The 14,727-nt window shown below is 43.8% G+C and overlaps 2 protein-coding genes across 3 annotated transcripts in view; both read left to right on the top strand.

Moving 5' to 3' along the window:
- Positions 1–14,727, top strand: part of mex3b (mex-3 RNA binding family member B) — a 286,203-nt gene that overhangs the window by 84,751 nt on the left and 186,725 nt on the right. The window lies entirely within an intron of this gene.
- The window catches only part of LOC127599703 (transmembrane channel-like protein 3), a 48,245-nt gene that overhangs the window by 18,827 nt on the left and 14,691 nt on the right, over positions 1–14,727 (top strand). For both annotated transcript variants that reach the window (XM_052063857.1, XM_052063856.1), the window contains exons 8-16: positions 5,970–6,117; positions 6,237–6,280; positions 7,870–8,017; positions 8,604–8,713; positions 8,788–8,866; positions 9,635–9,886; positions 12,118–12,246; positions 12,988–13,055; positions 13,300–13,428. In XM_052063857.1, the coding sequence (XP_051919817.1) occupies positions 5,970–6,117; positions 6,237–6,280; positions 7,870–8,017; positions 8,604–8,713; positions 8,788–8,866; positions 9,635–9,886; positions 12,118–12,246; positions 12,988–13,055; positions 13,300–13,428 (1,107 nt within the window). The remainder of the gene's footprint in view (positions 1–5,969; positions 6,118–6,236; positions 6,281–7,869; positions 8,018–8,603; positions 8,714–8,787; positions 8,867–9,634; positions 9,887–12,117; positions 12,247–12,987; positions 13,056–13,299; positions 13,429–14,727) is intronic.

The following is a 14,727-nucleotide window of genomic DNA, read 5'->3' as shown; positions in this document are numbered from 1 at the left end:
TGCCGCGGCACTCTACTTATAATTGGCTCTTCATACGAAATTGGAATACGAACAGGAAACATATTGCCTCTTGTTACGAAAGAAATTTAAAGATATGAAAGGTAAAAATACGGCATGGGATGCTCCCTGAGCACAACATACTTCTCGCTGCTCTGCCATTGGCTATTACTGAGCATCACCCTGGCATCCTATTGGCTAAGAGGGACCTCGACCATCTGTGCCTATGTGTTTATGCAGCGTCATCATTCGGCCCACGGGCCATGAGGTGTTCCGATAGTTTTACGTAAATGTGAATCACCCAGAAAAAAGTGCTCACCAGTCGGGCGATTGCTCATTATGCTGATGTTTGCCTTGGACATTTTCAAAAGATTGTTAAAAGCCTTCAAAAGAAAATGTCATTGGATCAGTTCTTTCCAAAACGGTAGGCAAAAATGAAACGAAATGTATTATTACTATTATTATTTGTTTTTACATTATGCACAACTCTGATTTGTTGTGCAAAAATCTAATTGGAACATGTATTTCTTACTTTTTTGTTGTTGCATTTTTATGCTTTAGAAACGTTTATGTCTGAATTTTGGTGGGGCTTGGAATGGATTAGGGCATTTACATGGAAATCACATCTCTACTGAAAAAAATTCTATGTAAGAAATTTCTTCCAGAGGAATGCAATACTAAGGCCACCAAACCTGACTGCCTCAACTTATCTGCCTTGAAATTCTGTCCATAAAAAAACTATCCTCTCCAGAACTCCTAAGTCGACTAAATCAGTGAGGCTGAGGAGGTTGATTTCCTGTAAATAGAATCCACTCTCAGGTCCTCCTCTTAAAAAGGGGGTCCACCACTCCGATCTGCTGTTGTTGATTCAACACCTAAGGTGCTAATTTCATCACCAGCTAAATGTCTCCATGCAGTTAAATAACATTGGTTTGGTAAGAGTGTGGTAGAGAAACAAAATGTAGTGTTGATAGTGCAGTAATTCTGACACTCTGAAGTGTTTAAGTCAAGTCAAGTCAAGTCAACAGTTAAATTAACACTGATGAGTGTTCATGCCAACACTATGAATTTGGGACAAGAAATATGGGGTAGAACGCATTACGAGATTTCAAATCTAAACAATTTTCTTTTATTAAATCAATTTCAGACAGCCCATACATAACAGGAGTTGGGCCCAATTTGTGTTCTTTTATTATTTTCATGTGAAAAATGGCCATCATGCGAATAATGACCATAACGTGTCGTCATGAAGATGTTCACAATTTTACAGAAAGAGGTACATTTTTAGTACCCACACCTACAAATTCTGGCATTCAGTTCCATAGCTTTTCTCGTAAGAGGTAATGACAACAATAAATATTACATAGTTGACAAGACGCTTAAGCCTTGTTTGGATTGTGGAACATCTCTCTGTACTCATGTTGCCTTCATTTTGATACTTTGACAAATGGCTGATTCACCAAATGTTCATCATAGGCATGCATTTATCAGCTAATGTTTAGATGTTGAGTGGTCTTGCAGGGTCTTTCGGCTACTTTCAAAATCACATGGCAGCAAAACAAATGGAAGATTTGGACACAAAACTATTATATCACAGATTCAAGCCAATTTCCTGAAGGCCTGCATGACCAAATGACAAAACCCAAGAGGTTTGTGCAACTCAAATCTCACATAATTAATTATTGAGAACCTGTTTTCAAAATTGGAAAAGGATGCTTAGATTTTCGTATCATCTGTTGTACATTTTGAAGTACAGGCATATTGTTTGTCAAGCAGCTCACAAATGATGCTCATTTGACAGAATAACGTTAGCTAGCGTTCTCACCAGTCCAAAAAAAGTCACGGAAATAAGTTTAGAAAATCACACAGCTCGTCACTCTAACTGCCTACCCCAGCATGAACCAAAACATGTTAAATACAGTGTTCATGAACTTGATTGGCTGTCTAGGTCATGTGACATCACATGAACTACAACTATTGGTCAATCTGTTTTATCCATCCATCCATCCATCATCTACCGCTTATCCGGGGCCGGGTCGCGGGGGCAACAGCTTTAGCAGGGAAGCCCAGACTTCCCTCTCCCCAGCTACTTCTTCCAGCTCTCCCCCGGGGATCCCGAGTCGTTCCCAGGCAAGCTGGGTGACATAGTCTCTCCAGCGTGTCCTGGGTCTTCCTCGGGGTCTCCTCGCCCGGTGGGACATGACTGGAACACCTCACCATGGAGGCGCTCAGGAGGCATCCGAATCAGATGCCCAAGCCACCTCATCTGGCTCCTCTCGATGTGGAGGAGAAGCGGCTCGACTCTGAGCCCCTCCCGGATGACCGAGCTTCTCACCTTATCTCTAAGGGAGAGCCCGGACACCCTGCGGAGAAAACTCATTTCGGCCGCTTGTATCCGGGATCTCGTTCTTTCGGTCACGACCAATAGCTCGTGACCATAGATGAGGGTTGGGACGTAGATCGACCGGTAAATTGAGAGCTTCGCCCTTTGGCTGAGCTCCTTCTTCACCACGACAGACCGATACAACGTCCGCATCACAGCAGACGCTGCACCGATCCGCCTGTCGATCTCCCGCTCCATCCTGCCCCCACTCGTGAACAAGACCCCAAGATACTTGAACTCCTCCACTTGGGACAAGATCTCCTCCCCGACCCAGAGGGGGCACTCCACCCTTTTCCGACTGAGGACCATGGCTTCAGATTTGGAGGTGCTGATCTTCATCCCAACCGCTTCACACTCGGCTGCGAAACGCTCCAGTGAGAGTTGGAGAGGCCTGCTTGAAGGAGCCAACAGCACCACATCATCTGCAAAAAGCAGGGATGTAATACTGAGGCCCCCAAAACAGACCCCCTCAACGCTTCGGCTGCGCCTAGAAATTCTGTCCATAAAGGTTATGAACAGAATCGGCGACAAAGGGCAGCCTTGGCGGAGTCCTACCCCCACTGGAAATGATTCCGACTAACTGCCGGCAATGCGAACCAAACTCTGACATCGGTGGTATAGTGACCAAACAGCCCGTATCAGGGGGTTCGGTACCCCATACCCTCTAAGCACCCCCCACAGAACTCCCCGAGGGACACGGTCAAACGCCTTCTCCAAGTCCACAAAACACATGTAGACTGGTTGGGCGAATTCCCACATACCCTCGAGGACCCTGATAAGGTTGTAGAGCTGGTCCACTGTTCCACGGCCGGGACGAAAACCACACTGCTCCTCCTCAATCTGAGGCTCGACTTCCTGACGGACCCTCCTCTCCAGCACCCCTGAATAGACCTTACCAGGGAGGCTGAGGAGTGTGATCCCTCTGTAGTTGGAACACACCCTCCGGTCCCCCTTTTTAAAAAGAGGGACTACCACCCCGGTCTGCCAATCCAGAGGCACTCTCCCTGTTGACCATGCAATGTTGCAGAGGCGTGTCAACCCAGGACAGCCCCACAACATCCAGAGCCTTGAGGAACTCCGGGCGGATCTCATCCACCCCCGGGGCCTTGCCACCGAGGAGCTTTTTAACCACATCTGTGACTTCAGGCACAGAGATAGGAGAGCCCACCTCAGAGTCCCCAGGCTCTGCTTCCTCCAAGGAAGACGTGTTGGTGGAGTTGAGGAGGTCTTCAAAGTACTCTGCCCACCGGTTCACAACGTCCCGAGTCGAAGTCAGCAGCGCCCCCTCCCCACTGTACACAGTGTTAATGGTGCACTGCTTCCCCCTCCTGAGACGTCGGATGGTGGACCAGAATTTCCTCGAAGCCGCCCGGAAGTCGGCTTCCATGTCCTCACCAAACTCTTCCCACGCTCGGGTTTTTGCCTCGGTGACCACCGAAGCTGCGTTCCGCTTGGCCAGTCGATACCCGTCAGCTGCCTCTGGGGTCCCACAGGCCATAAAGGCTCGATAGGACTCCTTCTTCAGCTTGACGGCATCCCTTACTGCTGGTGTCCACCAGCGAGTACGGGGGTTGCCGCCATGACAGGCACCAACCACCTTACGGCCACAACTCAGATTAGCCGCCTCAACAATAGAGACACGGAACATGGTCCACTCGGGCACAATGTCCCCCGCCTCCCCCGGAACATGGGAAAAGCTCTGTCGGAGGTGGTAGTTGAAACTCCTTCTGACAGGGGATTCCGCCAGAAGCTCCCAACAAACCCTCACGATACGTTTGGGTCTGCCAGGACGAACCGGCATCTTCCCCCACCATCGGAGCCTACTCACCACCAGAGTGTCCAGAACATGCGGCCGCAAATCCGATGATACAACTACAAAGTCGATCATCGAACTGCGGCCTAGGGTGTCCTGGTGCCAAGTGCACATATGGACACCTATTATGGACAATCCGTGGCGAGCACAGAAGTCCAATTACAAAACACCACTCGAGTCTGATCAGGGGGGCCGTTACTCCCAATCACGCCCCTCCAGGTCTCACTGTCATTGCCCACGTGAGCATTGAAGTCCCCCAGCAGAACAAGGGAGTCCCCAGCAGGAGTACTCTCCAGCACACCTTCCGAGGACTCCAAAAAGGGTGGGCATGCTGAGCTGCTGTTTGGTGCATATGCACAAACAACAGTCAGGACCCGTCCACCCACCCGAAGGCGGAGGGAGGCAACCCTCTCGTCTACCAGTGTGAACCCCAATGTACAGGCACTGAGCCGGGGGCCAATGAGTATGCCCACACCTGCTCTGCGCCTCTCACCATGAGCAACTCCAGAGTGGAAGAGAGTCCAACCCCCCTCGAGAGAACTGGTACCAGAACCCAGGCTGTGTGTGGAGGCAAGTCCAACTATATCCAGTCGGAAATTCTCTGCCTCACACACCAGCTCGGGCTCCTTCCCTGCCAAAGAGGTGACATTCTATGTCCCAAGAGCTAGCTTCTGCAGTCGAGGATCGGACCGCCAGGGTCCCCGCACATTGCACCCGACCCCTTTGGCCCCTCTCATGGGTGGTGAGCCCATGGGAAGGGGGACCCACGTTGCCTCTTCGGGCTGTGCCCGGCCGGGCCCCATAGGTGTAGGCCCGGCCACCAGGCGCTTGCCAACGAGCCCCACCTCCAGGCCTGGCTCCAGAGGGGGGCCCCGGTGACCCGCGTCCAGGCAAGGGAAACCTTGGTCCATATATTTTGCTCATCATAAGGGGTATTTGAGCCATGCTTTGTCTGGCCCCTCACCTATAACCTGTTTGCCATGGGTGACCCTGCCCGGGGCATAAAGTCCCAGACAACTTAGCTCCTAGGGTCATTGGGACACACAAACCCCTCCACCACGGTAAGGTGACGACTCACGGAGGGGTAATCTGTTTTAAACAATATGAAATAAAGATTCAAATGGAAACCAAGTGATGAGGCTTTTTTTTGTTCATCAAATACTATGATGTGAAAGTTCTTTGACCTACCTTAAGTCAGTTTGATTCGGTCTTACAATTGAGAAGGAAAGTGATGCTGAATTGTCTCAACTCTAACCAGTGTACTTTAATCATTATGTAGGGTGTGGTTTAAATTTCAAATAAATCGGGGCCGAATCCAGGTGATACCCAACTTTAACAATGTAAGAGTGTGCACAATCACTCATGTTGGCTGCACTGTTGTTCAACCAACTACTTTTTTCAAAAAGCGGTGAGTTGTAAATGGAATGTGAATATCACAATTTGTCATTTGGAATTCATTAACTAAATTTACATTATTCCCTAGCAGGCAAAAGCTTTTGAAGCTCGAACCAGTGTCTTAGAATCATAATGTGTTTTGCATTATGGTTGTGTAAAGACTAGTTTGGTCTGGAGAATGAATCATGTTTGACTTTGGAGATTCTGTCGTATCTCGGAGCCAAAGCCTTTTTATAGCTCACACCAACCACATTTTTTTGTCACTTGAAGTCATTCCATCAAATGTACTGCATTTAATGTGAAAGAGAAATTTTGTGGCAATTCTCTGTATTTTTCCATTACCCCGTTGTGATCCTTTTAACTGTCATAATATTTATTTAGAATGGCCAAGAATTCCCGACTAAGTCTAGCCAGTGCTTCTGATGAAAACTTCACATTCTGCTGGAGGGTATTTTGTGCTTGGGATTATCTGATTGGAAATCCAGAGGCTGCAGAGAGCAAAGGAGCAGCAATAGTCAACAACATCAGGGTCAGACTCTTCAATAACTGTTCTCAATATATACAGCTTGGAAAACATCAATTACTGTACTATAAGATATGTATATACAGTATATACTTAAATTTTCACAGTGAGTACTTTCTTTACAGGAAGCCATTGTTGAAGAACAGGAAAAGAAGAAAGACACCAGTCTGTATGTATTCTGGTTTTGTGTCAGCAAAACAAATGTTCAATCTGTATCATTCAGATACATTTGATGCAACATTCAATACAAAAAGATATTAAACAACAGTAATTACAGTATATGCATTAAGGGTGTGGAAAATAATCGATATTAATCGATACATCGATGCGCACGTGCGCGATCCGAGTGCATCGGCTCATTCACTGGGTACGACCGCGATACACCACGATGCATTGATAGGTATCGGTAAAATCCGATGCAAGCGCCGTTTTATTCATGTTAAACGTCACATATCTGCCATTTCCTAGGCGCAATGAATGCACCATCATTGCTTTGCGTTTTGTGTTGAATACGGACGGTAGCCGTGCGTCACATACAGTCCAGTACACAACTAGCGAAACATTATTGAAGTTAGCGCACGCAGCAGCAAGGAAACTACTATATTTAATGCAGCCGCAACATTCAAATCTTATGTTTGGAAATACTACGGCTTCGAAAAGAAAGACGGAAAGCTTGATAAAACCTCTGTAATTTGCAAGGAATGTCGCACTAAGAAGCCATACAACGGCAGCACCACAAATATGCAGACCCACTTAAACCGATGGCACCAGATCACCGACAAGTTTCCCTCCCGCTTCCCCGCCCAGTTCCTCGTCGGACACCGGAGAAACTCTTGGTAAACCAGGTCAGGATCAGAAAAAAATTGCCTCTTATTTTGGGAGTCCCCTTGCAACTCACTGTGACCGCGCAATGGCTATAACTAAGGCCACTGCTTATTTCATATGCAAAGACCTCCAGCCTTAGCGTGGTGGACAACGAGGGTTTCAGACAGCTCGTGCACGTTTTGGAACCCAGGTATAAAATACCAGACAGGTCTGTGTTCACTTACAAACATATTCCCGATGTGTACAACAAAGTGAGAAGTGAGATTACAGTGTCGCTGAACAGTGCGCAAAGAGTTGCACTTACAGTGGATGGGTGGACATCTTGCGCTATAGATTCATATACATATATATATATATTATTATTATATTTCATATAAGACACTCAGTGAGAATAGTCTGTTTGTGTTTACACTATAGCAACAGCTGTGAGTCTCAGGTGCCAAATTGTTTACATTTTCTTTGCACAAAACCCAATAGTGAAAGGGCTTAAATAAGTTGTTTTACAAGTTCTACTCTTTATAAGGAATAAAGTGGCATCCTTTTTGTAATACCATACTGAATTCCATCTTTTTAAAAGCTTTTTTTCTTTGCTTATTTGCATCATGTTTAATTGCACAATATCGCAACAAATTGCATTGTATCGTATCGGATCGCATTGATTTGAACTTAATGTGTATCGAATCGTATCGCATCGTGACGACGGTGAAACGGTTCGCATCGTATCGCCAGAAAATTCCATGTATCGTTTAAGTATCGCATCGCTGGCAGTAGATCGTGATGTGTATCGAATCGTCCTCAGTGCTGAGATTCACATCCCTAATATGCATATGATTGGACCTCCTGAGTCAGTATTTAGAATTGTGTCTCCCTCGGTACCCAAATGATGACCTCTAAAAACTTATAACAACCATGGATTTCTGTGTATTTCTCCAGGGCTGTTTTGATCAGTCTGCGTTTGTTAGCCAATATCCTGGTGCTGATGTCTCTCGCTGGCAGCATCTACATCATCTACTTTGTGGTGGACCGTTCTCAGAAATTGGAGCAGGAGAAACCGGAGCTGACGCTGTGGGAAAAGAATGAGGTATTGAAAAGAAAAGCCGAGCCGGCATCGTCATCATTCGATTAGTTTATCCAACATTCAATGCCATTTCAAGGAATCAGTCAAAACTGAGACCTGCCACAGATCCGACGGATGGAGCAATTGACAATGACCTTGCTGCTTATGATTTCATTTCCACATGAGTCAAGAGCAACTCTTACCTGTTGTCACTGTTCTCTGAAAGCACAAATATTAATGATTGTTAAAAAAATGAAAATGTGTGTAGAAAACCTCTGTTAATTTCTAATGATACATTCCAGATTCACCTGCAATAGAGTGACCATATAATTTATTTTTTTCAACATTATACCCTTTCCACATGTTTAAAGACATTTAAACTGTTGAAAGTACATAGAGTATTCCTTCATGCCTGTCCTCACTATCTTACTTGTCGCTCCCCAATGAAGTTTAACGTACAACTATTACTGGTCCTTGACTGATGCAGTAAATCGTTGCACATCTTTACGATGGGCCCTGTGCCAAATTGATGTAGTCCACCACTGCTGGTTGACACAGCTGCCTATTCCTGGAAAACAATGTCTAACATTTCCCCTCTCCCTTGATTGAGGTGAGTGTCGTCGTTTCTCTCATCACTATGATCGCTCCATCTGCCTTTGAACTGGTAGCTCAGTTAGAGATGTATCATCCAAGAACATCACTGCGTTTCCAGCTGGCCAGGTATTTCAACTGCAGCAACTACATATACATGATTCGTCTCTTGCCTTGCATTAACAATATGATTCTGTTTACAGAGTGCTTGTTTTATATCTGGGAAATCTCTACAGTCTTATCATTGCCCTCCTCGATAAGGTCAACAGTATGAGCTCGACAGTAAGTTTCAAAACCATCTTAAATATTGAGACGGTATTTTTTTAAACACCCAGGAGCTTATTGGGATCTTTAGTTATTCTATTCTTAGACTAATATAAAAACCATCAGCTACATTTCTTATTTAAGTATCAAATTAATAGAAGGGCTACTGACTGCAAACTGGCATCACTTGACGTGGAAGAAAAGCAGCTCAGAACTCCACTCGAATTGATTAAATGCCAAGATTATCCTATCTCCCTAATTTATCTAACTTAGATACTTGGAGGAAACCGAGTGCACTTGCTTCAATCAGTTAAAATTTCTTTTCCATCATAGATGAACGTGGGAATCTAGATTGATGGGCATATTTTGTCTCACCTTTTGACGCAACATAATAGAGAAGCTTTTAACTGGGCAGCCGAGGGCACTGAGAAAACGACTGACAATGGCATCGTTTGAGACTTGCTGTCTGAACACACAATGTGAGGCTATGCTCAACAACAGATAAGACATGAATCGGAGATCGGAGATCACTGTCAAGGGCAAACAAGCAGAAATGCAAAAAAGCAAACAATGCTTCAATTTACAGCTTGACTGGCAACCAGTCCAGGGTGTGCTCTGATTAAAATCTTCTTTCACAGTTATTTGGTTGCTGTTTGCAACCCCCCCCCCCCAAAAAAAACACGTGTTTTTTCTGTTTATGTAAGGCTAACAAAATACAATCATGTATTTTAAAAGTAATTGGAGGAGACAAACAGATTGTGATGGGTCTATTTGGATGTTTCGCAGATTCCAGTGAGTCCAGCAAACTGGTCTGACACAAGCTCCTATTTGGCAACTATCGCACAACCTGCCGTGTCCAGCCTGTCTACCCTGGTGTCTGAGATCTCCCATCACAACAGCACCATAACCACAACTGCCACACCGCTGGATGTGACCAGAAGCGGGGGCAGCTCTGATACCTTCTCCAACCAGACAGCTCAATTTGATAAGAACACTCGCTCTCCACAGGACCAGTGCTGGGAAACCTACGTTGGGCAGGTTACATTTCTAACTTTGTTACCGTAATTACTGTTTGGGACAAGTCCATACATGTAACATAATGCTGTTGTCTAACCCTAACGATTGGCTGTAATTTGTTCAGGCTGTACCAAACCTGGTGGGTTTGGCTACAGCAGAGGTGGCCAACCAGTCAGAGACTAAACCATTTTTTTTCTTTACTGTGTTACTGGAAAAGAGCCACACCATACACATTGGCACACATAAATATCACCACATCCCTTCTTCTCACACACACACACACACACACACACACACACACACACACACACACACACACACACACACACACACACACACACACACACACACACACACACACACACACACACACACACACACACCTCGGTTCATCCAAATGTATTGTAAAGGTCACACACCAACATGATAATGACACAAATTGACTCAGATAGTAATAAGGCCACAGGCCACAGGCCACAGACGTACCGGTCAAAATTTAGTTGTCATCTGACAGGTTGCCCCGTATGTCAATCAAGTAACAGGATTGATGATAGTAAATTCTTCTGTACATAGCACCGTTGTTTAAATGTCTGCGAAACCACCGAGGCGTTTTTGATGATGGTCATGTGAAAGCCCGGGAGCTGCACTGAACCAGCCAAAGAGCCGCATGCGGCTCATGAGCCGCGGGTTAGCCACCCCTGGGCTACAGCTTCCTTGTGAACCTGAACAAGATAATTGGTATTGCAAAAATGTGTTAATTTAGAAAGTGATTTGGATGAATTGAAATAATCTCTTATAGTTGTTTGTTCCGCCTTATTTAACTCATTCACTCCCAAAGACGTTTTTCAACGTCATCTCAGACTTGGTCCAGAATTGGCATACAGACGCCCAGCATACACACATCTATAGAATTCCACACATGACAATCACCCTTTCATTCAAACAAACATTGTTATCATCATCGTCACCATCCTTATCATTCCAACCATCATCATTGTGATAATCACCTTCCTTTTAATTACGATGTCAAAAGAAGCAACTGTTGATAAAACTAAAAATATGACAATAATAAGAATAATAGGAATAATCACCCCCACCCCCAATAAATAAAAGCAAACCACAGTTACACACAAAAAGGAAGACATTAAGTCATTGTCTTGAAAAGCAGCACATTCACATCGCTTGACCAAGTACTGCATTTCCTCAAATCATTTGTTTTTTGTTGACCGTTATCCTTTCGAAACTATATTGATAAAAAAAATCCTATGACTGGATATGTAACCACACCTTGAGTACATCTTTGAAAAAATTGTAGTGTTTGCAGTTGGTAAAATGGAAATAAATTATTGGAGGAAAAGGAAAAGGTCGAGTATAATATATTGTTATTGTCATGACGTATACAGTTAAGTATTCCATCCATCCATCCATTTTCCGATCCGCTTATCCTCACAAGGGTGGCGAGGGGTGCCAGAGCCTATCCCAGCTGTCTTCAGGCAGTAGGCGGGGACACCCTGAACCGGTTGCCTGCCAATCGCAGGGCACCAGTTAGATATTCATTTGCAATAACGGACAATTGAAACATGGGTGTGCTTGACAAAAATTCTAACAGTTATCATACCAATTCGAGAAAATTATCTTGTCTGAAATTATCTCAATTCGGGGTGTCCCGATCACATTTTTGTCTGGAATAGACTCCAAGTTACCTGATTTTGAAGTTATTAATACCGAATCCCGATACCATTACCCCTGCATTTTTTTTGTTCTAAACAAAACTCTCCTGACATCATGATTTTATATGTCCAGCGGAGCAATGGTTTAAACCAGGTAAAACATTTCAATCCTTTTTTTCCACATGTCAGTTTTTCAGGTGCTATATTAAATTAGTCATTTTATACTCAGCTCTTACCGCCAAGGGAAATGCCCAATTTGCATACAAAGCAAGTCACCATTGAACTGTCTCCACTTTCTATCCCACAGACATATGCAATGCTCCCCCACTGTCTGGATTTACTTCTGAGACTTTTTTTGGTCGTTCAGAGAGGAAACGTTGATAGTATGTTGAGTGGTCTACTACAGATAATGGATGGATGAATGGAAGATGAATCATTTGGTGTCAATGATTCACAAACATTTGATTTGCATGATGTGATTTACATAAAATAGGGTAAATTCCTCTGGAAAATAGAGCTCATTTGTTTGGTGCATAACTGCAAATTCCATCTCTATGTGTAAACCATCTTCTGTACCTCCAGGAAATGCTGAAGTTGTCCATCATCGACATGATCTTTACAGTGGCAAGTATCCTGCTCATTGATTTCATCAGAGGCTTGGTCGTTCGTTACCTCAGTGACTGCTGCTGTTGGGATTTGGAAAGCAAGTTTGTAAGTTGGATGCAGTAAACATTGTTTCCTCATTATTTCTTTATTGTCTTCTTATAATTTAAAGGTAGCAGGTTGTTTTTTTTTGTTATGCGTACGGTTTCACTTCAGAAATTGATTGGCTTGAAAAGTCAGAACATGCAGTTGGTAATAAAACCTTATAATAATAAAAATGAAACATTCCCTTCTTATTTGGGGTTTATTCAGCAAATATGTTACATTTGTTTTAAATCAAGTCTATGAAGATTTTGAAATGAGTTACAAAAATGGCATCCTGCCTGGTCCCTTATTAGAAACATCATCTGCAGCACAATATGTATGTATTTTTCAACTCCTAAAGCTCCTAAAACTCTCTTTCAAGAGAGACAAATATGGAATGCAATACATCACCACTTCATATCCCCCGATTCCCTACTTATACTTACTATGGAATGGACACTGCATAAATTATTTCACATTATTGCAATTGATTAGTATGGTGAGAAAAAGAATGCATTAGTGTTATAAGTGGTTAGTTGGTAGATGTTTAAGCCCAGTTCTTTTAAGATATCCTTTATTTGTCCCACACTGGGGAAATTTACATTTTTATTGATATATACGGGTACATTTACCCAAATCGAACAGAACATTGCCCTTTTGATTGGATAATTTATGATGTCAGCTTTTATGTCACGGAAATTCAAACACTTGTTTCAAGTTCATTGTTTCTTGTACTTGTTTCATTATTCATTTGTGTGTTTTCAGCCTGAATATGGGGAATTCAAAATAGCAGAGAATGTCCTGCACTTGATTTATAACCAAGGGATGATCTGGTAAGTTGAAATATTTGTAAAATCTTCACGTAGCTTGACTGCAATAGACATTATTTTTCAAAGTTAACAGTCCGTCCGGTGCTGCTACGTATCCTTGACCCTGTTTTAAAAAGCCCTCTATGTCTCTCGCCCACCCGATTTCATCATCTAATTTCAGGACTGTCACTTTGCAGCAATGAACATAATGGATGTCTTTTAGCGATGTCACCCAGTAGGTGTGTAAATAACGCTTTCTTTCTTGCAGGATGGGAGCTTTTTTCTCCCCTTGTCTTCCTGCCTTTAATGTGTTGAAGCTGATTGGTCTCATGTATCTTCGGAGCTGGGCAGTCCTCACCTGTAATGTTCCCCATCAGCAGGTCTTCAAAGCATCCAGGTCAGGCGTTTGCATTTACTATAATGGACACATTTGAGTGAGCCATACAGCTTATTGTTTTGAAAGGTCTGTAGTGAAAGTCTACTTTTAAATGGAGAAAAGTTGACTGCTTCTTTACACAACATAAAGGGTATAGAGCAGCATGTCCAAAGTCCGGCCCGCGGGCCAAATGCGGCCCGCGGTCGAATTTCATCCGGCCCTCGGCCCCCGTCATAAAATCAGTGCCGTCTGGCCCGCAGGTTGGGCGCCATGGAACACGTGTTGCATTGACTGAGGTCTTGTAGACTGGTGAGTGATGTTTCATAGAGTACTGCTTCCCTCTAGTGGCTAAATGAGTAATATCATTCACTAAATGAGTAATAGCATTTAGACACTAGAGGGCATCACTCACGAGTTAACAAGACATCACTCCGTGTTTATATTGACTGATATGTCATATTTCAAATTCCTGTTTCAAATGAACCAAAAGAAATTCTTAAGATTGTTGAAATTAAAATAAAAATGGAAATGTGAAACAGACTGGCTTACTAAAATTTGTTGAACAATATTGTTGTTCAATGTTAAGAATGTCAGCCAAGGTCGGCCCCCCGACATTTTACCACATAAAATCTGGCCCCCTTGGCAAAAAGTTTGGACACCCCTGGTATAGAGTGATCCTGACCATTTGGTGCTTCAAGTTTTGCGGCTTCAGTGTTGATGCACGAGAGATTTCCCTGCATGCCGAACAAAAAGTGAAAGTGACTCAGAGGCTTTCTACATCACGTGATTGATTCCCGGCGCGACATCGACCCATGAGAGCACGTGTTGATTCATTGATCTTGAATTCTCTCTTCTTCTTCCGAGGTAACTGATAGCTTGCAGTTTAAACTGTGTGTCTTTGTAGGTGCCACACTCAGGGGGTCCTTGGCCAAACTGTTGTTGTTTAGCACACTGCACATACCGGCACTTTATACCTAATGGGGGGTGTGCCTTCAGCATTCTCGTTCACACGCACCCTTCACCCCTTGCCCCCTTTAATGACCGCATGCTCGAACCAGAGTGTCGATACAACATCAGTCAGTCAAGTGGAGCACTCATTAAAGTCACACAACAACATTTACAGATTTTGGAACTCGGCAATATTAGGCGCCCTGTACATTTCGGAGAAAGTTTAAAGACTTAAGTGCGCCTTATGGTCGTGAAAGTACGGCAACTGCCCAGAAAGTCCATCATTTTTAATCTACTTTGGAATGTGTCGCTGTTTGTGTCCTTTTCATAGAGGTCATATTTTGACAAACCAATGCTAGGAATTTATCTGAT

Source organism: Hippocampus zosterae, chromosome 4 (genome assembly GCF_025434085.1).
Source record: "Hippocampus zosterae strain Florida chromosome 4, ASM2543408v3, whole genome shotgun sequence".
Classification (NCBI taxonomy): domain Eukaryota; kingdom Metazoa; phylum Chordata; class Actinopteri; order Syngnathiformes; family Syngnathidae; genus Hippocampus; species Hippocampus zosterae.
This window is presented reverse-complemented; position numbering and strand designations above follow the sequence as displayed.